At 44.4% G+C, this 21,494-nt stretch overlaps 2 protein-coding genes across 4 annotated transcripts in view; both read right to left on the bottom strand.

Annotated features, from left to right (window-relative positions):
• IRAK2 (interleukin 1 receptor associated kinase 2) overlaps positions 1–2,663 on the bottom strand; it is a 57,068-nt gene extending 54,405 nt beyond the window's left edge. Inside the window, exon 1 of one of the 2 annotated variants that reach the window (XM_065885366.1) lies at positions 2,534–2,663. In XM_065885366.1, the coding sequence (XP_065741438.1) occupies positions 2,534–2,627 (94 nt within the window). In that variant the 5' untranslated portion in view covers positions 2,628–2,663. The remainder of the gene's footprint in view (positions 1–2,533) is intronic. The other variant, XM_065885367.1, reaches the window with a different exon arrangement.
• Positions 2,664–13,048: 10,385 nt separating this feature from the next.
• On the bottom strand, positions 13,049–17,419 carry VHL (von Hippel-Lindau tumor suppressor). Of its 2 annotated transcripts, none has more exons than XM_065885732.1 (4): positions 17,354–17,419; positions 17,006–17,204; positions 14,796–14,918; positions 13,049–13,487 (listed from the first exon to the last, which is right to left on the bottom strand). In XM_065885732.1, the coding sequence occupies exons 1-4, from the start codon at positions 17,417–17,419 to the stop codon at positions 13,291–13,293; spliced, it is 585 nt and encodes a 194-aa protein (XP_065741804.1). In that variant the 3' UTR covers positions 13,049–13,290. The 2 variants fall into 2 exon arrangements, with proteins under 2 accessions (XP_065741804.1, XP_065741803.1); XM_065885731.1 differs by having other exon boundaries at positions 13,291–13,487; positions 17,006–17,189; positions 17,264–17,419.
• Positions 17,420–21,494: the final 4,075 nt, after the last annotated feature.

The following is a 21,494-nucleotide window of genomic DNA, read 5'->3' on the forward strand; positions in this document are numbered from 1 at the left end:
AGAATGTGTGTGTGTATATATATATATATATATATATATATATATATATATATAACTGAATCATTTTGCTGTACAGCAGAAATTGATACAACATTGTAAATCAACTATACTTTAATTTTTAAAACTTTAGTAAAATAAAAAGAAAGCCATAGGTGTGCCTGCTAAAATAGCAACAATATCCTAGAAACAGAAGTTGCTGTGGCCTTCACAATTGAGGCCAACATGGAAAACACTAGAGAGAGTCTCTTCCACAAAGTGTTTGCCCACTGCTCAGGAAACAGTCGAAGTAGTTAAATCACAGATCATCTGAGCAAAGAGACACAGTGCAGTCTAGAAAATCAGATGGTGACAGACATTCTCAGAGGTGCCCTGACTTGTTACCAGGGACAGCCTCTGTGGGGAGGCTGAGGGGCAGGGAGGGGAAAGATATTTACTTTCCCCTCTGTCCCAGGGGCGTGATTTACACCATTTAACCTAGTACATCTGTTATTTTTTTCCACAAAAAAGTTAATAAAAATACACACTGAAAGTAAAAGCCTAAATCCATGTTGCTAAAGAATATTGCTTAGCAAGAAAAAATAATTGTGATATAGTTTAAATGAAAAAAGCAGGCTAGCAGAGTGTACAAAATGATACGATTTTTGGAAAACGTATATACATAAATAAGTATGGTTAGTAAAAAAGACTAGAAGGCATAAGACACCCAGCACCCTGCTGGCAAATAGTCAGAAGCCAATACATGTTAGCGGCTGCTGTTGTTATTATTACTATTGGCAACCAAATGGTAAGAATGGTATCCCTTATGGGGATATATATACACATATAGCTGACTCACTTTCTTGTACAGCAGAAACTAACACAACATTGTAAAGCATTTATACTCCAATAAAGATGTGGGGAAAAAAAAGAATGGTATCCTTGGGCTTCCCTGGTGGCACAGTGGTTAAGAATCTGCCTACCAATGCAAGGGACACAGGTTCGGAGCCCTGGCCCGGGAAGATCCTACATGCCACGTAGTAACTAAGCCCGTGCACCACAACTACTGAGCTTGAGCTCTAGAGCCCGCAAACCACAACTACTGAGCCCACGTCCCACAACTATGGATGTCCGTGCACCTACAGCCCACGCTCCACAACGAGAAGCCTCCGCAATGAGAAGCCCACGCACCACAACGAAGAGTAGCCCCCGCTCACCGCAACTAGAGAAAGACCACACGCAGCAACAAAGACCCAACATAGCCAAAAATAAATTCATTAATTAATTTTAAAAAAATACTCCCTCCAAATTAAAAAATAAATGATATCCCTGAGTGGTGGAGTTTGAGCTACTCTTTATTTCCCGCAGTATTTTGCAATACGAGTGTATTATTTTTGTGACTGGTTTAAAACAGGATTTCTGAACCTCAGCACTACTGACACTTTAGGCTGGATAGTTCTTTGTGGAGGGGGCAGTTCTGTGCATTGCAGGACGTTTAGCAGCATCCCTGGCCTCTACTCACTACATCCCCCAAGTTACGACAACCAAAAATGTCTCCAGACATTGGCAAATGTTCCCTAAGGGGGCAACATCACCCCTGATTGAGAACTACTAGGGTAAAATATACATTATTTCCTCAAACTGGATGGATAAAAACATACATGTTCTTTTTATTATTATTCTTTCCACTGTACATAAATATTATATTCTCCTTGTATGAATGGTATATATCATAATCTCAATTTTAAAGAAAATATAGATATTACTTTAAAAATAAAGTGGCACCAGTCACATTGACTTAAAACATGAACCTGAGAATAATTGTTAAGACTTCCTTAATACTTACAAGAACCTCTGACACATAGGTGTCAAGTGCTTTTTATACAATTTTCATTCCTCATAACCACCTCCAGTTTACAGATGAAGAAGCTGAGACTCAGGTTAAGCAACTTGCCCAAAGTCACCAGCTGGATGTGGTGGAGCCTGGAAGGCGCCTGAGGACCACACGCGCAGCCTCCCCCAGGATGCCAAGCCCTCAGCCAATCACCAGGCACAAACAATATACACCAAGAAGTTACGATGTCCTGGCGGGGCCAGCCGCCGGGGTTCAGAGCCCAGTTCGCCACTTAGCAACGCCATACCCTGGCCCCCGAAAGTAACTCTACCTTTAAAGCCGTTTCGTCGTCTGTAAGATGGGGTAAGAGAAATAGGCACTTTACAGGCTGTCGTGGGAATTAAATGAGATAATCGGTGTCAGGTGCTTACATCAGGGCCGGGCACACAGTAAGCACTAGTCACTGCTGAGAGCGATCATTTTCGGCTTTACTGTAAACAGCGAAGTCGAGCCAGTCGTTACTTAGCGACAGACTGAGTAACAGCAGAAATCCTCCGAGATCACCTAACACGTTCCAAATGACCACAGAGAGGGGGCAGCGCCTGCCCGAGGGCACACAGTGAGGCCCGGGTCCAGAATGGCAGCACAGAGAGCACCTAAAATCAGGACCCGCGTAAACAGGCGGGGAGGGGGGTTAGCGGGGTCGCAGGGGTGCCCACTCACCGAACTGCATCCAGTCCCACTCGCTCAGCGCGTCCATGTTGCGGCACAGGTCGTCCAACACCCAGGCGGGCAGCTGGTAGATGTAGCAGGACATGGCCGGGCTCCGAGGGCCAGCGGGCCGGCAGCGCTGACAACTGAGTCCTACGCGGCAGGACTCTGCTTCTTTACCGGCTGGCTGGTGGGTCCACCCAGCGCAAGCCGCCGGGGAAGTGGGCGGGGCTGGGCTTGGGCTCTACTGCCCCCCAGCGGCCACCGGGGTCGCGACGCCTCCCGGCCGGCTGGAACAGCGGCTGCGAAACCAAGACGGTCAGAGCCGCCAGGAGGGGAAACGGGCCCAGAGGAGCAAGGGAACACGGGCAAGTCCACACGGGAATTCAGCGGCAGTCCCAAGAGACCTTCTGACTCCACCTCCAGGTCTTTTGGCCCTCTGCCACATACGATTCCTTCAAGAGCTAGTCTATTAATTACCTGCTACATGTGGGACAATGTTCGAGGTGCTGGAGATGCGTAAGTGGAGAAAACTTACCTAAGTCCATGTTTTCATGGGACTTACAATCTAGGCGGGGATGGGAGTTGGGGAGGAAACTAGCAACAAATAATAACAGCATTGAATAGGTAAGTTACATGAAATGCTAAAAGGTCAAAATGCTGTGGCAGGGGGTGGGGGAAGGAAAGAAAAAGAGGAATGAGGTGTTCAGAGCAAGCAGGGGGAGGACTGTATTCAATAGGGTAGTCAGGATAGACTGATTTTTTAAATAAATTTTATTTATTTATTTGGCTGCATTGGGTTTTCGTTGCTGCACGCAGGCTTTCTCTAGCTGCTACGAGCAGGGGCTACTGTTCATTGCAGTGCATGGGCTTCTCACTGGGGTGGCTTCTCTTGGTGCAGAGCACGGGCTCTAGGCCAGCGGGCTCAGTAGTTGTAGCTCACGGGCTTAGTTGCTCCACAGCATGTGGGATCTTCCCGGACCGGGGCTCGAATCCATGTCCCCTGCATTGGCGGGCGAATTCTTAACCACTGAGCCACCAGGGAAGTCCCTAGACTCTGATTTTAAGGGCTAATATTTATTGAGCAGCCACTATGTGCCAGGGACTGTTCTAGGTGCTGGGGTTCCCTCTGAAGAAAAAAAGGACAAAATCCCTGCCCTGGAGGAAGACACACAATAAGCAGTAAAAATGCTAAATAAGTAAATAATTTAGCACTGTAGAAGGTGATAGGTAATGTTAGGGAATAAAAATAGATTATAGTAAAAGAGAGTAGGAGTAGCTAATTGCATTATTCATTGTCTTAGAAGGTGATAAATATTATTGGGGCAAAGCAGACTATGGTAAGAGGAACTGGGGGGCAAAGTGAATTATTGAATAGGGTAGAAGGAGAACATAATCACTAGTATTTATTAAGCATTTATGACGGGCAAACTTCACCAAGGTTGTTTTACTTACTCCTCACAATGACCTTATGTGTTACCCCCACTCTACAGATGAGGAAACTGAGGTACAGAGAAGTCAAATAACTTGCCTAAAATCATACAGGTACAAAGTGGCAGAGCTGGGATTTGAACCCAATCCGTCTGACCACTAGCTACAAGCTGCCTCGTTATTGCAATAACTACCATTTATCTATACCTACAATGTGCTTTGCATAAATCATTTTATGTAACTCTCATAAGCCTATGCTTTTACACAGAAGTAAATGGGTTCCAAGAAGTTAGGCAGTATCATCTAAGGCACATAAGCAACTAGAGCACCACTTTGCAGCTGCAAACATCAGCTATGGAAAGAAGAAGGAAACTAAAAGGAAAGTGAGCAGCCCTGAGAACAAGCCCCAGCTCTGCTACCAACAGGTTTTGCGACCCTGGACAACTCATGTCGCTTCTCGAGCCTCACTTTCCACATCCTTAAAGTGGGACTAATCATTCCTCCTGCTTAGAGCTATGAGTGAAGGAATTGGATTAAATCAGTTTACACAATTATAAACACATTAGTTTATAAACAATCGCTCATATATTGATTAAATCAATTTAGACAGGTCTTCCTTGCACAGAGAATGCGATCCAAAAATGGTAGTCGCCACTGATAATATTGAAAAGGTGCCCACAGGCCTTGGGGTCCTATCGGGATTTGGGTCCTAGTTCAGTCACTGTCTCTGGTTCTTCATCCTTGAGCCAGTTTGCAGTTTTTTCTTTTGTAAATTGGGTATCCTGCTCCACCCACTTTGAAGGATTTCTGTGAAGTTTAAACAGACCCCAAAATGCTCGGGGTAAACTATAAAGTGCTGAGCCCCATAAGGAATCACTATTATGTGAGTGTACCTCCTTGGTGTTTGACATGGGGTGCATTCCAGCGCTCCAAGACTGCTTTTCAGGGGAAGTCTCGTGTTGCAGCAGTGGTTGAAGGAGGAATTTGAGGTAGAAGAGCTCCAGGAATGGTCTGACGGAGGCTGAGTGGAAAAAGCACCTTCCTCCCAGGTGCAAGGGGCAAAGGAGGATAAGGGTCCTTCTTTTTCTCTCCTCTATTTGCAGAGTCCCGGCCTGCTTTCCCCTCTGCTGCAAGCACAGAGCCACTGTCCCTTGTAGTGCTTTTACCCTAGGGCCAGGGGGCCTCTTCCCCTTGGTGAGGCTTTATAATCACAGCAGGTTCGCAACAGCCTTGGCCCGTCCAGGAGACAGGTAGGCCGGGCAGCCCCTCTCTCTCTGCTGCCTCCTCCGGCCCCTGGTTGCAGTGTTCCTTCTTGCCCAGCTCCAGGGCTTGCGACCTGAGTCCTAGGATTCTTTCCTGCAAAGACGATTGAGTAGTTCTGGGCCTAACTAAGCAGGCCATCTTAGGCACATGTCTTTGTCCCCATTCTTTAGAATATGTTCTTCAAAGTAAGGTCCTTGCTATCACTGATTAACAGAGTTGCCACTCACCTATCAAGTACCAGGCATTTAACACATATTATCTGGGATCCCCACAATGACCCTACAGGGTAGGTTTATCATTCCCATTCTACAGATGGGGAAACTGAGGCTCAAGTCAATTGTAACTTGTCCAAGCCAAACTGGCCAAGTGACAAGATTCAACCCAAGTCTGATTCCAAAGGGAGGGCTCTTTGTGCCCTATTATATCACCTCACCCTGAAAAATTTCCTGTGATCCTGCACACATGTCTTCTCCTGATTCGCTTTTCTGTGACCAACAGCCTCCACACCAGGATCAGTTAGAAAGTTATTGAGGCCGAATGTAATTAGTGATATAGTGTGCCATTTTGACCTGTTCATGATTAATTCCCTTGAAGTTACAATCAGAGGTTTGCAATCCCTGCTACACCTTAGAATCAATCATCTGGGAGCTTTAAAAAGACTCTACAGGCCCAGCCCTACCTCCATCCAGAGATCCAGGGGCGATTGTTCTGCGCTGGGACTCAGGCACTAGCATTTCAAAAAGCTTCTCAGGTAGTTCTACTTATGTGCCAGCAGAGTTGAGGACCCATGTGACATCAGGAAGATGGGCATGAAGGAAGGCTGATGAAAAGGAAATAACCACAGTAAGGCTCTTCTGTGTACTTTGCACATATTTTTTCTTTTCTAATAAAAATAACTTTATTGGTTTTTCTGATAGTACATGATCACTGTCTGAAAAAAGGAGTGAATTAAGAAAAAACCCAGGGACTTCCCTGGCGGTCCAGTGGTTGGGACTTGGCCTTCCAAAGCAGGGGCTGCAGGTTCGATCCCTGGTCAGGGAGCTGAGATCCCAAATGCCTCGTGGCCAAAGAAACAAGACATAGAGCAGAGGCAGCATTGTGGCAAACTCAGTAGAGACTCGGAGGATGGTCCACATCAAAAAGAGAAAAAACCCAGTCCTAGCCTTTCTTCCTCCTGTAGAGGGGGAACGCCAATTCCCCCTTCTGTGTTTCTCCTTACCTTTGTAACCGAGCAGGACCCTGTGGGGCCTTCCCAGAACAGACACCCCGCACCCCTGCCACCCCCAGCATCCTCTGCCTGTCTTTTGTCTGTAGAAAACCTTTAGCCCCCTAGGCCTTCCTCGAGTTCCAAAGAGTGAATTTAATCAGCAATGTGAGAAAATGCAGAAAGAAAGGGGAACAGTCAAGCATGACAAAACAATAACAGTTTAGCCATTAAACAAAGTTGAGGACTTTTAGCTCCTCCTCAAGGGCTATAGGTAATATTCTGAGCCAAATTCTTTGAACGGTTTTGCAGATACTAAAACCCCCACCAGGTGGAAGAAGTTAACCTTATGCTGCCCACAAGCACGTAGACCCCAGACCAGTTGGGACCAGAAGGTTGATGTTGTTGACTCCCAATTATCTCATCCCCAACCAGTCAGAAGAGTGTCCACTAGCTGACCACACATCCCACAACACCCCCTCCCTCACACTGTCTTTAAAAACCTTTTCCCAAAAGCCTTTGAGGAGTTCAGGGTTTTTGAGCACTAGCCACCGGGACTCCTTGCTTGGCGCCCTGCAGTAAACGCTGCACTCCCCTTCACCACAACCGGGCGTCAGTAGATTGGCTTTACTGCACGGGGCAAGCAGACCCAAGTTTCGTTCGCTGACACTATTACACACAACACGTCACTTCTGACACTTCTGGTCACCAAATGGAGGAGAGGGGGTAGTTTCCCCACAACAAGCAATTCTCTGTGACACCAGCTGGGTGTCTTACAATTAAACTTAATTCTAACACTATCTACCTGGAGATAAGTGTCAGATCCCACAGGTTAAGGGCTCAGTTCTGCAAGACTGCCCCCAACCCCCCTTCAGATGCCAGTCCCAAGTAGTAGGTCCCCAAGTTACCTATAACTTCCGTCCAACTTGGATACAAATCAGAGGTTCCCAGGACCCCTCAAGTTCAATTAAGTTGCTAAAGTGGCTCACAGAACTCATGGAAACACACTTACCAGTTTATTAAAGGATATGATAAAGGATACAGATGAACACCCAGATGAAGAGAAATATAGGGTGAGATCTTCGAGGGTCCTGGGCACAGGAGCTTTGGTCCCAGTGGAGCTGGGGTGCATCACCCTCCCAGTGTGGGTGTGTTTGTCCCCCTGGAAGATCTCTGAACCCCCTACTTTGGGAGTTTATGGAGGCTCTGTCAAGTAGGCATGATCAATTATGAACCTCATTTTCAGCCCCTCTCCCCTCTCTGGAGAAGGCTGGGGGGGGCTGAAAATTCCAAGCTTCTAATGATGGCTTGGCTTTTCTGGTGACCAGACCCCATCCCAGAGTCATCCAGGAGCCCACCAGAGTCCTCTCGTTAGAACAAAAGGTGCCCCTAGTGATCTTATCACTTAGGAAATTACAAGGGTTTTAGGGGCTCTGTGCCAGGAATTGGGGCAGAGACATATCTATATCTATATCTATATCCATATCTATGTCTATGTCTATATATCTATATCTATTCCATTATCTCAATTATCTCAGAGAGAGAGACACAGAGAAAGAGAATGAACACACACCTTCCCATAATTTCATCCTGGATGGGCCACCATTATTAATACTTTGCTGTATATACTTTCACATATTTTTAGACCTCTATAAAATTAATTTTTAATATAAAAAATTTTAAAACAATTAATTTTCTGTAAATGTTTTTCAATTAATAACAGTTTTTCATGTCCTTAAATAAGCATCTACCTTTTCCTTTTTAATAGTTTATTTAGGAGCACCATACTTTATTTGGCCAACTTCCTATTCATGTACATTTATTTCCAGTATTGGGGTCTGTTCCAGAGGGGTCTGCTTTCTCATCTACAGGAAGGGTAGGGAAGTCCTAAAGTCTATCAAGGAAAACCATAAACCAATAGTTGGAAAACTGCTACCCCGAGGACACACCAGACCCCCCTCCAAATTCCCCCCACTCTCTGCAGTTGCTACAGGACAGGGTAATCCAGAACTGCTAGAATAACCCTCCCCTTTAGTTCCCACCTGACGCTTCTGAGCACTGGATAACTGCAGCATGAGTTCTCAATATTCCCACATTGGACCGGGGTATCTGATCACCCTCCTCCAGGTGAAGAATGTCATCTCATGTCCTCCCTAGCAAACTGCTGCTAGGCTATCCTTTGCCCAATTAACTCTCCTTCAATTTATCTGAGGATAAAATGGTTCGCTATGATTTCCTCTGGGTTTTTCAGAAGGATTTGCAGGGCCAGCCCAGTCCTCAAGAACTCAACTTCTCCCAACTGGAACAAAACAATCTTCTGTGTTTTCTACCTGAATACGGAGAGAGCGTATTGCTATTTAGTGTAAGTTAAGCCAACTCGTACTCTCCTGAGGTTTCATGTTCCAAACTCTGAAACTAGTTTTGTGGGTTTCTCTCTCATTTACCTATCCAGTACCCCTTTTGGTTATCACCACAAGTATATTTCATTCTTCTGTGATCTGCCAATGGATTACTGGGTATGTGTGGTGATGGGGGAAAGTCCCCAGGAAAAAGTTCTGTTGGGGCAGGGAGCTTAGGTGTGCTGACAGAATGGGGAAACGTTGAAAGGGTATCAGGCAGCTCAGTGACTAGCATAGAGTAGGGCTGAGGAGCCAAGAACGGGATACAGAAACCTAGCATGAAAGTATCTGAAAAGTTCACTGGTGTTCCTATTTCAAGAACGCAAAACACTAGTATCTATTTCACGGCCTTAGTGAGCTGAGTACCCTGTTGTTGTTTTTATCACATTCTCAATATAAGTCCTGGTGAGATATTAAACACTTGTTTTTTAATAGACTATTTTCTAGAGCAGTTTTATGTTCACAGCATAATTGAGAGGAAGGTACAGGATTTCCTATATACCTCCTGCCCCCACCCCCACCCCCACACACACACCCCCACCCCCCCAACAAAGTCTCCTTTCCATTATTAACACCTGCCCCTGCCAGGGTGGTACCTTTGCTACAATTGATGGACCTACATTGATACATCATTATCACCCCAAGTCTACCGTTTACCTTAGGGTTCACTCTTGGTGTTGTACATTCTGTGGGCTTGGATGAATTTATAATGATATATATCCACTATTATAACATCAGACAGAATAGATTCACTGCTCTAAAAAATTCTGTGCTCCACCTATTCATCCCCCCCTCTCCCCCTACCCCTTATTTTTTTATTTTTTTTTTTTTTGCGGTACGCAGGCTTCTCACTGTTGTGGCCTCTCCCGTTGCAGAGCACAGGCTCCGGACGCGCAGGCTCAGCGGCCATGGCCCACGGTCCCACCCGCTCCTCGGCATGTGGGATTTTCCCGGACCGGGGCACGAACCCGCGTCCCCTGCATCAGCAGGCGGACTCTCAACCACTGCGCCACCAGGGAAGCCCACCCTTACCCCTTTTTATTTATCATTTATTTTTAACAAAGATGACAGTACTCTTATTTATTTTTATTTATTTATTTATTTATTTTTGGCTACGTTGGGTCTTCGTTGCTCTGCGCGGGCTTTCTCTAGTTGCGGTGAGCAGGGGCTACTCTTTGTTGCGGTGCCTGGGCTTCTCATTGCGGTGGCTTCTCTTTATTGTGGAGCAGGGGCTCTAGGTACACGGGCTTCAGTAACTGTAGCACGTGGACTCAGGAGTTGCGGCTCATGGGCTCTAGAGTGCAGGCTCAGTAGTTGTGGTGCATGGGCTTAGCTGCTCCACGGCATTGGGATCTTCCTGGACCAAGGATCGAACCCGTGTCCCCTGCATTGGCAGGCTGTCTACTTTCACTTACTAATATGCATTTAAATTTCCTCTGTGTCTTTTCACGGTTAACAGTTCACTTCATCTTAATGCTGAGTAATATTCCATTGTATTAGAGTTATTCCATTATATCACAGTTTATGTGTTCATTCACCTACTGAAGGACATCTTGGTTGCTTCCAAGATTTGGCAGTTATGAACAAAGCTGCTGTAAACATCCATGTGCAAGTTTTTGGACATAAGTTTTCAACTCCTTTGAGTAAATACTAAGGAGCACAATTACTGGATGGTACAATAAGAATATGTTTTGTAAGAAACCACCAAACTGTCTTCCAAAGTGGCTGTACCATTTTGCATTCCCATTAGCAATGAATGAGAGTTCCCGTTGCTCCACATCCTCACCAGCATTTAGTATTGTCAGTGTTCTGAATTTTGGCCTTTCTTTTTTTTTTTTTTTTTTTTGGCCATTCTAATAGGTGTGTAGTAGTATCTCACTGTTGTTTTAATTTGCAGTTCCCTGATGATATATAATGTGGAGCATCTTTTCATATACTTAGTTGCCACCTGTATGAGGTGTCTGTTACGGTTGGTTCTATTTTCATGAAAAAATACAAAAACAAACCACCTGTGTTCCAACTGTGAATGCTTTTTTTCTTAATACTTTTCTGTAGAGCTTAAATTTTTTACAGTGATATTTCATTTTTACAAGAAAAATAAAGCTAAAAGAAACAAAGTTTTAAACAAAATCCAGTGCTGGAAAGAGAAGGGACTGAGAATGAAAGCAGGTTTCTTGCCTTTGTCCATCCACCTCCCCGCCCGCCCCCCCCCCCGCCGTCCCCCTTAAGCCTTTAAGCAAACATGGCCTTCACACCTCTCCAAGAGAGAAGAGCCTGGCAAATGACACCACCACACCTTACCTATTTCCTTTACTTAGCACCATTTAATGTATCCAAAAAAGCTTTTTTTAAAGTCAAAATAGATAAGATCACAGTTTCTTAAAAGTAATACATTTAATACATTCTTAAGATTTCAAATGAGTACATACATGCTATAGGTTTTCAATCTTCCTTGGACAACACAAAAAACACAGTACTCAAATTGCAAGTTTTGACAGGAACATGAAATCTCATTTTGACACAAAGACAGGTTTAAAAAATAATAAAACCACCACTGAACTAATCGAGCACCAGCAGGCTTCCTTAAATCTCCCATCCTATCCCACTTTCGAAATCGTATGGCTGCCTCGGTACCAGCATTTCTTCTTCCCTACCCAACAGTTCGACAAAAAAATTAGATAAAAAATTACAGGTGTGTCACTGAATGAGTACCACAACAGGCTAAAGAAAAACAAAAAAGCCCACTTACTTGCTGAATGTTGAAAGAGGAGAATAAGATTAGGTGGGAAAACTGTACGGCGTTTGATTCATTCGCTTCACCCTGATATCAGAGCACCGGAACTGTGCTCAAAGGAACTAATAAAGATGCCAAGAAATATCCAACATTATTTATAAAAGGAAGGCTGCACTCATGTCTAGGAAGAGCTTATAATACCATGGAAAAATATTTAAGTTATAAAGTTAAATGAGAAAGTAGAATACAAAACTTTATATCCAGTATGATCTCAACTACTACGTAAAACCAAGCCAAAGAAAGGCTAAAAGTTCAAAATGTTAAGTTAGTGGTTGTATTTAAGTAGTGTACCTAATTGGATCTTTTCTCTTCCTTTACTTTTCTGTCTCTTCCAATACTTTCTCTATTGGAGAGTTTTGTTTTTAGTTTTTTGGTCTTTTTAACGATTGGCTACCAAAAAAGGAGGCCTGATAGAAGTATTGAATTTAATGAATTTAAGTCCAGCCTATCGGAAAGGATCTGTACATGTATAAAATTAGAAAACATTCCAGGCTACCCTCTGAATCCACAGTGTGTTAGCAGTAACTTCCAAGAGGCTGGAGGGCTTTGTCCTCTCCTCCAGCCAGGTGCAAAGGGTCACCAGATCCTGCCAGATGAAAAACTGCTGAATCGAACAAAAATGTCATGGATTTACAAAAAGGAACAGAAGTACCCACATTTGGCAAAAACCTATTTATAGTACAGGAGTAGCTCTTTTTTTTTTTTTTTTTTTTTTTGCGGTAGACGGGCCTCTCACTGTTGTGGCCTCTCGCCACTCCGCGGCATGTGGGATCTTCCTGGACCGTGGCATGAACCCGTGTCCCCTGCATCGGCAGGAGGACTCTCAACCACTGTGCCACCAGGGAAGCCCCCCCTTTTTTTTTTTTTTTTAGGAGTAGCTCTTTAATACTATGATTAAACAAGTATCTCCTATCTTCTGTGCACTTAGCAAGTTTCAAAAAAGCTATCATCAATAAGAACTGTAGAAAGCTAATCCTGGCTTAGAAACAGAAATAAAACAGCTCTGCGACAACAGTGGGCAGAGAAAAGCCACAACTTAGAAAATTATAAAAACTGCTTTCTATAAAATTGATGCCCTTTAAAACATTTGTTTACTGTATATACTTTAAGGTCCCCACTACCACCCGCCCTCAAAAAAAGGGTGAAAACCTCTAACACTTTCTACCAAAGTAGCCACTGGTTTGTTCATTCAATAAACACTGAGGGAAGGCTCATAACGTGCGAGGCACTGGAGTCTCGAAGAGCAGACCGCTATGCCCCTGCCCCAATGACATCTTGGTCTTTCAGTGTGGGACGCGGGGACATCACCAACCACAACACAGGAATGAAAAGCAGATGTCACTGCTTTCCTACAACTCAAGAATAAGCTACAATTCTCACTCAATTACTTACACAAAAGTCCTTACACAGAAACTTCCCTGACTCACTAGAAGGCAAAAATGCAACTACTTTACCTTCATAAATACTTCTAGAAGGGACAGGCATTAAATTACATTTTGTGATAGTTGCCCTTAAACATCACAGCGCCCAGTAGTGAGGTCAGTTAACTTTCTTTTAAGCAATGGAGCTTTTTGACTCCAAGAATGAGACACTTTGAAGCCGAGAAAAAGTGACCAGTCCTAGGTCTAGATCAAGACTTGTCAGGACTGTCAAAAGCCGAGACCCAGGAGTGTAAATTTCAATTAAAATTTTCAGTCTCCTCTGTCATCCGCTGATTTTCAATATGCTCCTGGGTCAACCGCTCCAGGTCCTTCCACACATTTGGGTGGTCTTCCAAATCTTCGTAGAGGGATCTCGCGATGTCCAGTCTCCTGTAATCCTCAGGCTTGACTAGGCTTCGCACAACCTGGAGGCACCGCTCTTTCAGGGTGTACACTGTAAGGGCAGAAAACCGACTCTCAGCAGCAGACTCAGGCCTGAGGACAAGGGCTGAGTGAGAGGCTTTGCCGACCGTGGCAATTACATTTGCAACAGCTGGACCTCGCTTTGGACAAAAAAAGTGAGTACATGGGTTGTGGCAGAATGTAATGTGATGGCCGCAACAGACATCCCACAGTATTCATGACCCTGTGTAGGGACTTTCCTCGAGAGTGGGCTGGGCCTGGGATGTGCTTTAACTAACTGAATGTGGGCACAGTGACGCTGTGGCGATTCTGGGTCTCAGCCTTAAGAAGCCCTGGCAACGTTCGCTTTTACACTCTCAGGAGCCCTGAGCTACCCAGCAGGAGAGACCATACAAAGAGGGCCAGGCCCTGAGATGACCCGGGAGAGAGGCCCAGGCCCCAGCCAACCTGCCAGCAGAAGGCAGTGATCACCAGTGAGCAGAATAACCACCGAGCTGAGCTCTGCCCCGGCTGCAGAATTATAAACAAATAAAATGGTTGTTGTTAGGTTGGGGGTAGCTGTCACACAGCAACAGATAACCAAAGAAGTGTGTAACTGGATTTTGGGGGAACTCAAATCCTATTTTAAACTTACCGGGGAACTTACTCTTTAAAGGTCTCCTTTAAGGCAAAATTTCCTACATTTAACTTACCAGTGCTCACTTCTGTATACCCACTGCCTTAAAGCAGGATCTAAATACACATACTAGTTTGAACCCTACATACACATACTCGTTGAAGCTGCAGGTATTTGGGTTTTTTTTAACCCAACAGATCATCAGTTTCTAAGGGTTCAACCTAATAAAATCACTTGAGTTTTAAACAAGTGGTAAGCTGTGAAGCTAACGTTCAATGTGGTGAGTCTTCTTAAAACCCCTGATTGACGCAGTGACCTTGACTGGGTTAAATTACACCAAAAGATACAACACTAGAAGTCAATAAATAAGCCATGGTATCTCATTCTCTACACCTTTTTTTCTCCTGAGACTCCAGGGCATAATTCTGCTCCAGGGCCAGCGAAACAAAATGCATTCATAATTCTACAATCAAGTATTTTAATTTAGCCCACCCTTGACCAGCCCAAAGAGCTTCTGAGATACCACGACATCTTTGTCTAACATACAGCATACAAGTAAATTACTTCCACTTTATTCATGGTGGAGAATAGGACACAGAAAGGTTGGATACCTTGCTCAGCATCAGGCAAAAATCACTAATGACTGGGCTCCTTCAAGTGGCCTATCCTCTACTTAGGATACAACAGCCTATCTTTTTAAAAAGTAAGATGGAACATCAGTACCTGGCAGTGTGATGTTTGCAAAAATAGGCTGTCCATCAACATTGAGAGACGGCACAAACAGCTCAGTCTGGTTAACTAGGAGCCCATCAGATGTCCCAGCATCTCGAAAGAGCCAAAGATGACCTGTTCAGACAAGCAAAGGTTAAGGAGCCACACACCTATTTCCTTCATCTCCTCACTCTGACACTGAAAATATCTGCCTCTCATTCTGCTTAAATACCATACAAAGCCATTCCAATAATGTCATTTTATTTAGTCCTCACAAAAGATCCAGGTAAAGATGAGAAAAAAAGGTCTGAAAATGCCAAGTGACTTGCTCAAGGCAACAGGGACAGTAAGGAGACGGGCAAGTATTCCAGCGAGGCTCCAAAACCCAGGCCCTTTCTGCTATCTTGGTGCAAAAGCAAAGTACGGAAACTGCAAATCACACCAAAGGCTGCAAACTAAAAGGAGAGAAAAGGTCACCAGCTCCTCAGAACTGTGCTTCTCAAAAGCAAGAAGATACAAAAACATCACGTTGAAAGAAAAAAGCCAGACAGAAAAGGGTACATTCTGTAGAAAGATATAAAATTAGTCAATGGTGTGAAAAATCAGAAGAGTGAAAGGGGTAGGAGAGAACTTTCTGGGGTGACGAAAATATTCTAATCTGTAACTTGATCTAGGTGTTGTCAAAACCCATCAAACCCTAAGACATCTGTATTTTACTCTATGTAAATTATACCTGAATTTAAGAAATAAACACATCTTATGCAAAAAAAAAAGAGAGAGAGAGAGAGGGGCACTTGGAAGGAGACCAAATTCCAGGGCTAAGATTCTGTTTAAGGAGGGAGGAGGCTGCCTCAGAATAAAAAACAGCATGTGTTCCTGGGGCATAAATTTGCTTGAAGATTTGGTGGGAAAATTTAAGAAATGTAAAGTAGGAAGTAATTTTTTTTTCTTGTAGTAACATATACATAACATAAAACTATTAACCATTTTTAAGTGTACAGTTTAGTATCGATAACATTAAGTACATTCACGTGGTAATTTTTTTTAATGTTTATATTAAATCAGGCACAGATAAATTTTGGAGAATACAAAATTCACACAATTTCCTAGATAAAATAGGAGACTACAGAAATGTTAATGCCTGGAAGAACTGCATTGTTCCTCATTTAATATTAGCAGAACTTCGGTGTAAAAGTTTGAAGAGCATTATTGAGTATGCGACCCTCAAGGAAAAAAGATCCATTAGGATCCTCCGAGGAAGAGAGTGAAAATTTAGCAAGCAGTAACTTCTCTTCTTGAAAACCAAGGGAAGATTACTGCCACTTTATGCAGTAAGGCCTAGACAGCCCCAACCTGGGTTATTACAACAGTTTCCTAACTGCTACCAGTACTCTTCCCCCTCCAAACCACTTTGCAACCTGGGTAAGCTTTTCAGTATTACATCAGGCAATGTCATTTCCCTGCTTAAAAACTTTCAATGGCCCCCATTTCCCTAAGGGTAAGATCACCTTTCAGACTTCCTCTCCCACCATTCCATACCCTCTCCCCTTTCCCAGGCTCCAGGTGTTAGCCCATGCTGTTCACTCTGCCTACAACTCTCCACTCCGGTCTTGGGTTAGTAAGATCCCATTCATCATGCAGGAGTTCCTTTCTTCTCTGCGAAGTTCCAACTCAAAGCACACACCCCTCCCTTTCACTGAGCAGGTGCCCTGCTGAGCTCCGTTCCTATGGCAGCAATTATGACACTGGCTTGTTCTTAACTACTTATGCATTTGTCTCGTCTCCCCCACTTGACCGCGATCTCCATGAAGGCAGGGACCCTATGCGGACGTGGCCCACTGGGCACATCGGAGAATGTGGGATTCTCCCATTCACGGACTGAACAAATGGGCATGAGGGATGGAATACACGTGGGGTCGATCATCAAATGCAAATTATGCACTCTTAAAAGAAGAATGCTCTGTCACTAGCTGCGTCTACTTGGATCTGTCACAACCTCTCTGGGGCGTCAGTTTCTCGAGTGTAAAATGGGAATAATAATGACAACAGCACCTGCCTCCCCGGATGGGGCGGGAATTCGGTGAGATCGAGCCACCGTTATCGTTGTTATCAGGCCTAGAGCGCTGGGCAGCGCGCTGGGCACAGCTCAGCACCGGGCTCGTTGAGGCCAGGACAAGGGGGCGGCGCGGCCGGGCGCGACTGGGCGACCGCGGCCCGCCTACCTCGGTAGCTATGGATGCGGCGGCCCGTGCCGGGTGGCAGCGTAGGGTAGGGCTGCGGCTCGCCGTCGAAGTTGAGCCACACGGGCAGCACCACGCGCGGGCTGCGGTTACAGAAGATGACCTGGGACGGCTCGCGAGTGTTCACTGAGCGCAGCATCGGCCGCGGCCGCCCAGCCTCCATCTCCTGCTGGGAGCCGGGCTCCTCCGTGTGGGACTTTTCGAACCGCACTGCTCCGCGTCCGCCTCCTCCGCGTCCGCCTCCTCCGCGTCCGCCTCCTCCGCGTCCGCCTCCTCCGCGTCCGCCTCCTCCGCGTCCGCCTCCTCCGCGTCCGCCTCCTCCGCGTCCGCCTCCTCCGCGTCCGCCTCCTCCGCGCCGGTCTCTGCCTCTTCCGCGTTCCCCGCCCTCGCGGGCATTACCTCCCGGAGCCAGAAGTACCCGGGCCTAGCCGCCTCGGGATTCGTGGGCCGCGCGGGGCGGGGCGGGGCGTGCGTGCGCGTCCCCGGCAGGCGTGCGTGCAGTTTTCGCGCGCTCTCGGTGGGGGATGGAATACAGCCTGGAAGATGGCCGGCTTGAGGCCGTGCGCATGCGCAGATGGATCCCCTGAGGATTGAGGGTCCCGCTTTCACGGAAGCGGGCGGTGGCGTTATGCCGTCCTGTGACAGGATTTCCCCTGTAAATCGGATTCTCGTACCTCTCGTACGTTTCTTACACAGCGTTTCTTTAGTTTCATTCATTGTCTTAAGACCTTCATGGTTTTTGCCATATTCTCCCTACCTTCTGCTCTATTATTTATTTACTAATTTTCTCATTGCTCAAGTTTGTTTTGTCTCCATTTTGGGTCACAAAATTTGAGTTTTGTACAGAAAAGTAGGATGAAGTGAAATTTTCCCAGTCCCCCCAGCCACCTAGAGAGAGTCCCTGGAGGCGACAGGTAACATGTTTTTTTGTCCTTCCTTTCAAAATTATTCTATGCATACGCAAGCAATTAAACACATTTGAGAAGAAATTTTATATCACTACCATCAGTGGAAATTCTTTATCATTTGCCATAGAAGAATACAGTAGAACGAATTTAAAGAAAACAAAACAACAGTTAACTAAACTTCGTTCTCTGTAAAGGCTCTGAGTCTGCGTGCGTTCTGTTGGTTCAAAAGTCAGCCAAGTGATTTTTCACAGAACTAGAACAAAAAATTTCGCAATTTGTATGGAAACACAAAAGACCCCGAATAGCCAAAGCAATCTTTAGAACGAAAAAAGGAGCTGGAGGAATAAGGCTCCCTGACTTCAGACTATATTACAAAGCAACAGTAATCAAGACAGTATGGTACTGGCACAAAAACAGAAAGATAGATCAGTGGAACAGGATAGAAAGCCCAGAGATAAACCCACGCACATATGGACACCTCATCTTTGATAAAGGAGGCAGGAATGTACAGTGGAGAAAGGACAGCCTCTTCAATAAATGGTGCTGGGAAAACTGGACAGGTACATGTAAAAGTATGAGATTAGATCACTCCCTAACACCATACACAAAAATAAGCTCAAAATGGATTAAAGACCTAAATGTAAGGCCAGAAACTATCAAACTCTTAGAAGAAAACATAGGAAGAACACTCTATGACATAAATCACAGCAAGATCCTTTCTGACCCACCTCCTAGAGTAATGGAAATAAAAACAAAAATAAACAAATGGGACCTAATGAAACTTCAAAGCTTTTGCACAGCAAAGGAAACGATAACCAAGACCAAAAGACAACCCTCAGAATGGGAGAAAACATTTGCAAATGAAGCAACTGACAAAGGATTAATCTCCAAAATTTACAAGCAGCTCATGCAGCTCAATAACAAAAAAACAAACAACCCCATCCAAAAATGGGCAGAAGACCTAAATAGACATTTCTCCAAAGAAGATATACAGAATGCCAACAAACACATGAAAGAATGCTCAACATCATTAATCATTAGAGAAATGCAAATCAAAACTACAATGAGATATCATCTCACACCAGTCAGAATGGCCATCATCAAAAAATCTAGAAACAATAAATGCTGGAGAGGGTGTGGAGAAAAGGGGACACTCTTGCACTGCTGGTGGGAATGTGAATTGGTTCAGCCACTGTGGAGAACAGTATGGAGGTTCCTTAAAAAACTACAAATAGAATTACCATATGACCCAGCAATCCCACTACTTGGCATATACCCTGAGAAAACCAAAATTCAAAGAGAGTCATGTACCAAAATGTTCATTGCAGCTCTATTTACAATAGCCAGGACATGGAAACAACCTAAGCGCCCATCATCGGATGAATGGATAAAGAAGATGTGGCACATATACACAATGGAATATTACTCAGCCTTAAAAAGAAATGAAATTGAGCTATTTGTAATGAGATGGATAGACCTAGAATCTGTCATACAGAGTGAAGTAAGTCAGAAAGAAAAAGACAAATACCGTATGCTAACACATATATATGGAATTTAAGGGAAAAAAATGTCATGAAGAACCTAGGGGTAAGATAGGAATAAAGACGCAGACCTACTGGAGAACGGACTTAAGGATATGGGGAGGGGGAAGGGTGAGTTTTGACAGGGCGAGAGAGAGTCATGGACATATACACACTAACAAACGTAGTAAGGTAGATAGCTGGGGGGAAGCAGCCGCAAGGCACAGGGATATTAGCTCGGTGCTTTGTGACAGCCTGGAAGGGTGGGATGGGGAGAGTGGGAGGGAGGGAGACGCAAGAGGGAAGACATATGGGAACATATGTATATGTATAGCTGATTCACTTTGTTGTAAAGCAGAAACTAACACACCATTGTAAAGCAATTATACCCCAATAAAGATGTTTAAAAAAAAAAAAAAAAGTCAGCCAAGTGTTAAATGTTAGATACCGAGTGTTAGTTGTCAAACCAACTTCCTTCCCCCTGGACATAATCAGAAAGATTTCCTTTAGGAAACTGAAGAGAGAATAAACTTTCACAATTCAGTCTGTGTGCCCTCTGAAATTCACACCCACCTGGGTTCTCATTCCAGGTTTAGCTTCAGATATGAGCTGTCTCTGAGCCTTCAATTGCTCATCTTTGAAACTGGCATTTTTAAGAAGTACCTATGTCATAGGAGTGTGGATTAAGCGGAAAAGTGTTCAGTGCCTAGCACATAGCAAGCACTCTGCAAATAGCAGCAGTTACTATCTATAAAGATGAGTTAAAAACACTGTCTCTACCCTCAAAATGCTACTGGGCTACTGGGAAAGCACAGGACATGTAGACTGAGTTGTTTTCTTTATTGTGGTTGATGTAGGGACATGTAGTTTTATTATTGGTTATACCAGTAAAAGAGCAAGTGGAAGGTGACTAGCTGATCTGAAAAGAATCAGGTAAATCTTCATTAACCCCAGGAGGGGTTAACGTCTGAGATGAACTTTGAATAAAGCCTAAGAGTTCTCCCTTCCCAACTCCCATCATACAAATATCTAGCCTGGGTGTCAGATCAGGCATCATGCCCATCGGGAGACTGGGCAGACCCCGCAGCAGGCACTGATTCCCCTATCCAGTTTGCTTCTCATTGCCTAAACTCACTGCCTCCAAGCCCAGGACTCCTCAGTCCTACCACTTACTGAAAACTCACCTGGTGGCCCAGGCCAATAAGGAACACATGCTTGTGCCCACAGACCAGCACTATGGCCCTAACATTTAAAATAAATAGCAGGGAGAAGGGAGAAAATAGGCTTTTCTGTTTTTGGCTGCACTCCTAGACAGCTGTTCTCAGTCAAATCCACAAGTAAAGGGGTTTAGGTTTATGATTTTTACCCATCTGAGCAACCTCTTTTTCAGTTTCTTTGGTTGTCTGACATGAAAGCAAACTCTTCTCCACAAACTACGTTGAAGAATGGCAACAGCATTAAAAATAGGGAAAAACTTACTGAGGAAAATGAAATAAAGGGGGGAAAGAGCTATCAAATTATATGCATAGTGTGATGACATTTATGTAAAATGTGTCATTATTTCCTCAGCCAACCCCATTTTCTAGAATATAGTTTTATTACCTTTATAATGAAAACAACTAAATCAATCCTCCCCCAGCTTTTATTGAGATATAATAGACCTAAATCAATTCTTTAGAGCCATGAAGAGGAAAAAATAACCAGACCTACTATGTGCAAAGCGCTATGGTAAAAATTTGAGAAATGAGATGTTTACTTATGAAAGATTAAAACTACAAAGTTTAAACACTCATTTCTTCCTTCATTCTGAGAATATCTGAGGGCCTACTAGGTGCCAGGTGCTGTGCTAAGTGTTGAGAATATTGCAGATAAGTCATGCCTTCACAGCACTTCAATGAGTGTCTCATAATCATCACACAAATAAAAACAAAGTTGCAGTTACCACTAGTGCAACAAAGGAGAGACACATGGTGCTAGGTAAACCTGAAGAAAGATGGTACATGAGTCCCTGTAACTAAATTTCAGTGACCTGAAATAGGCTCT

The sequence above is a fragment of the Phocoena phocoena genome, chromosome 10 (genome assembly GCF_963924675.1).
Source record: "Phocoena phocoena chromosome 10, mPhoPho1.1, whole genome shotgun sequence".
Lineage (NCBI taxonomy): Eukaryota > Metazoa > Chordata > Mammalia > Artiodactyla > Phocoenidae > Phocoena > Phocoena phocoena.

Bases quoted from the DNA above. Each gene is read 5' to 3' on its own strand.
- VHL (XM_065885731.1), bottom strand. From the start codon at position 17,419: ATGCCCGCGAGGGCGGGGAACGCGGAAGAGGCAGAGACCGGCGCGGAG. The intron at 17,190-17,263 runs GCGGACGCGGAG...GGCTCCCAGCAG, and splicing joins AGGAGGCGGACGCGGAGGAG to GAGATGGAGGCTGGGCGGCC. The intron at 13,488-14,795 runs GTACTGATGTTC...CTGCCCTTACAG, and splicing joins TGCAAACATCACACTGCCAG to TGTACACCCTGAAAGAGCGG.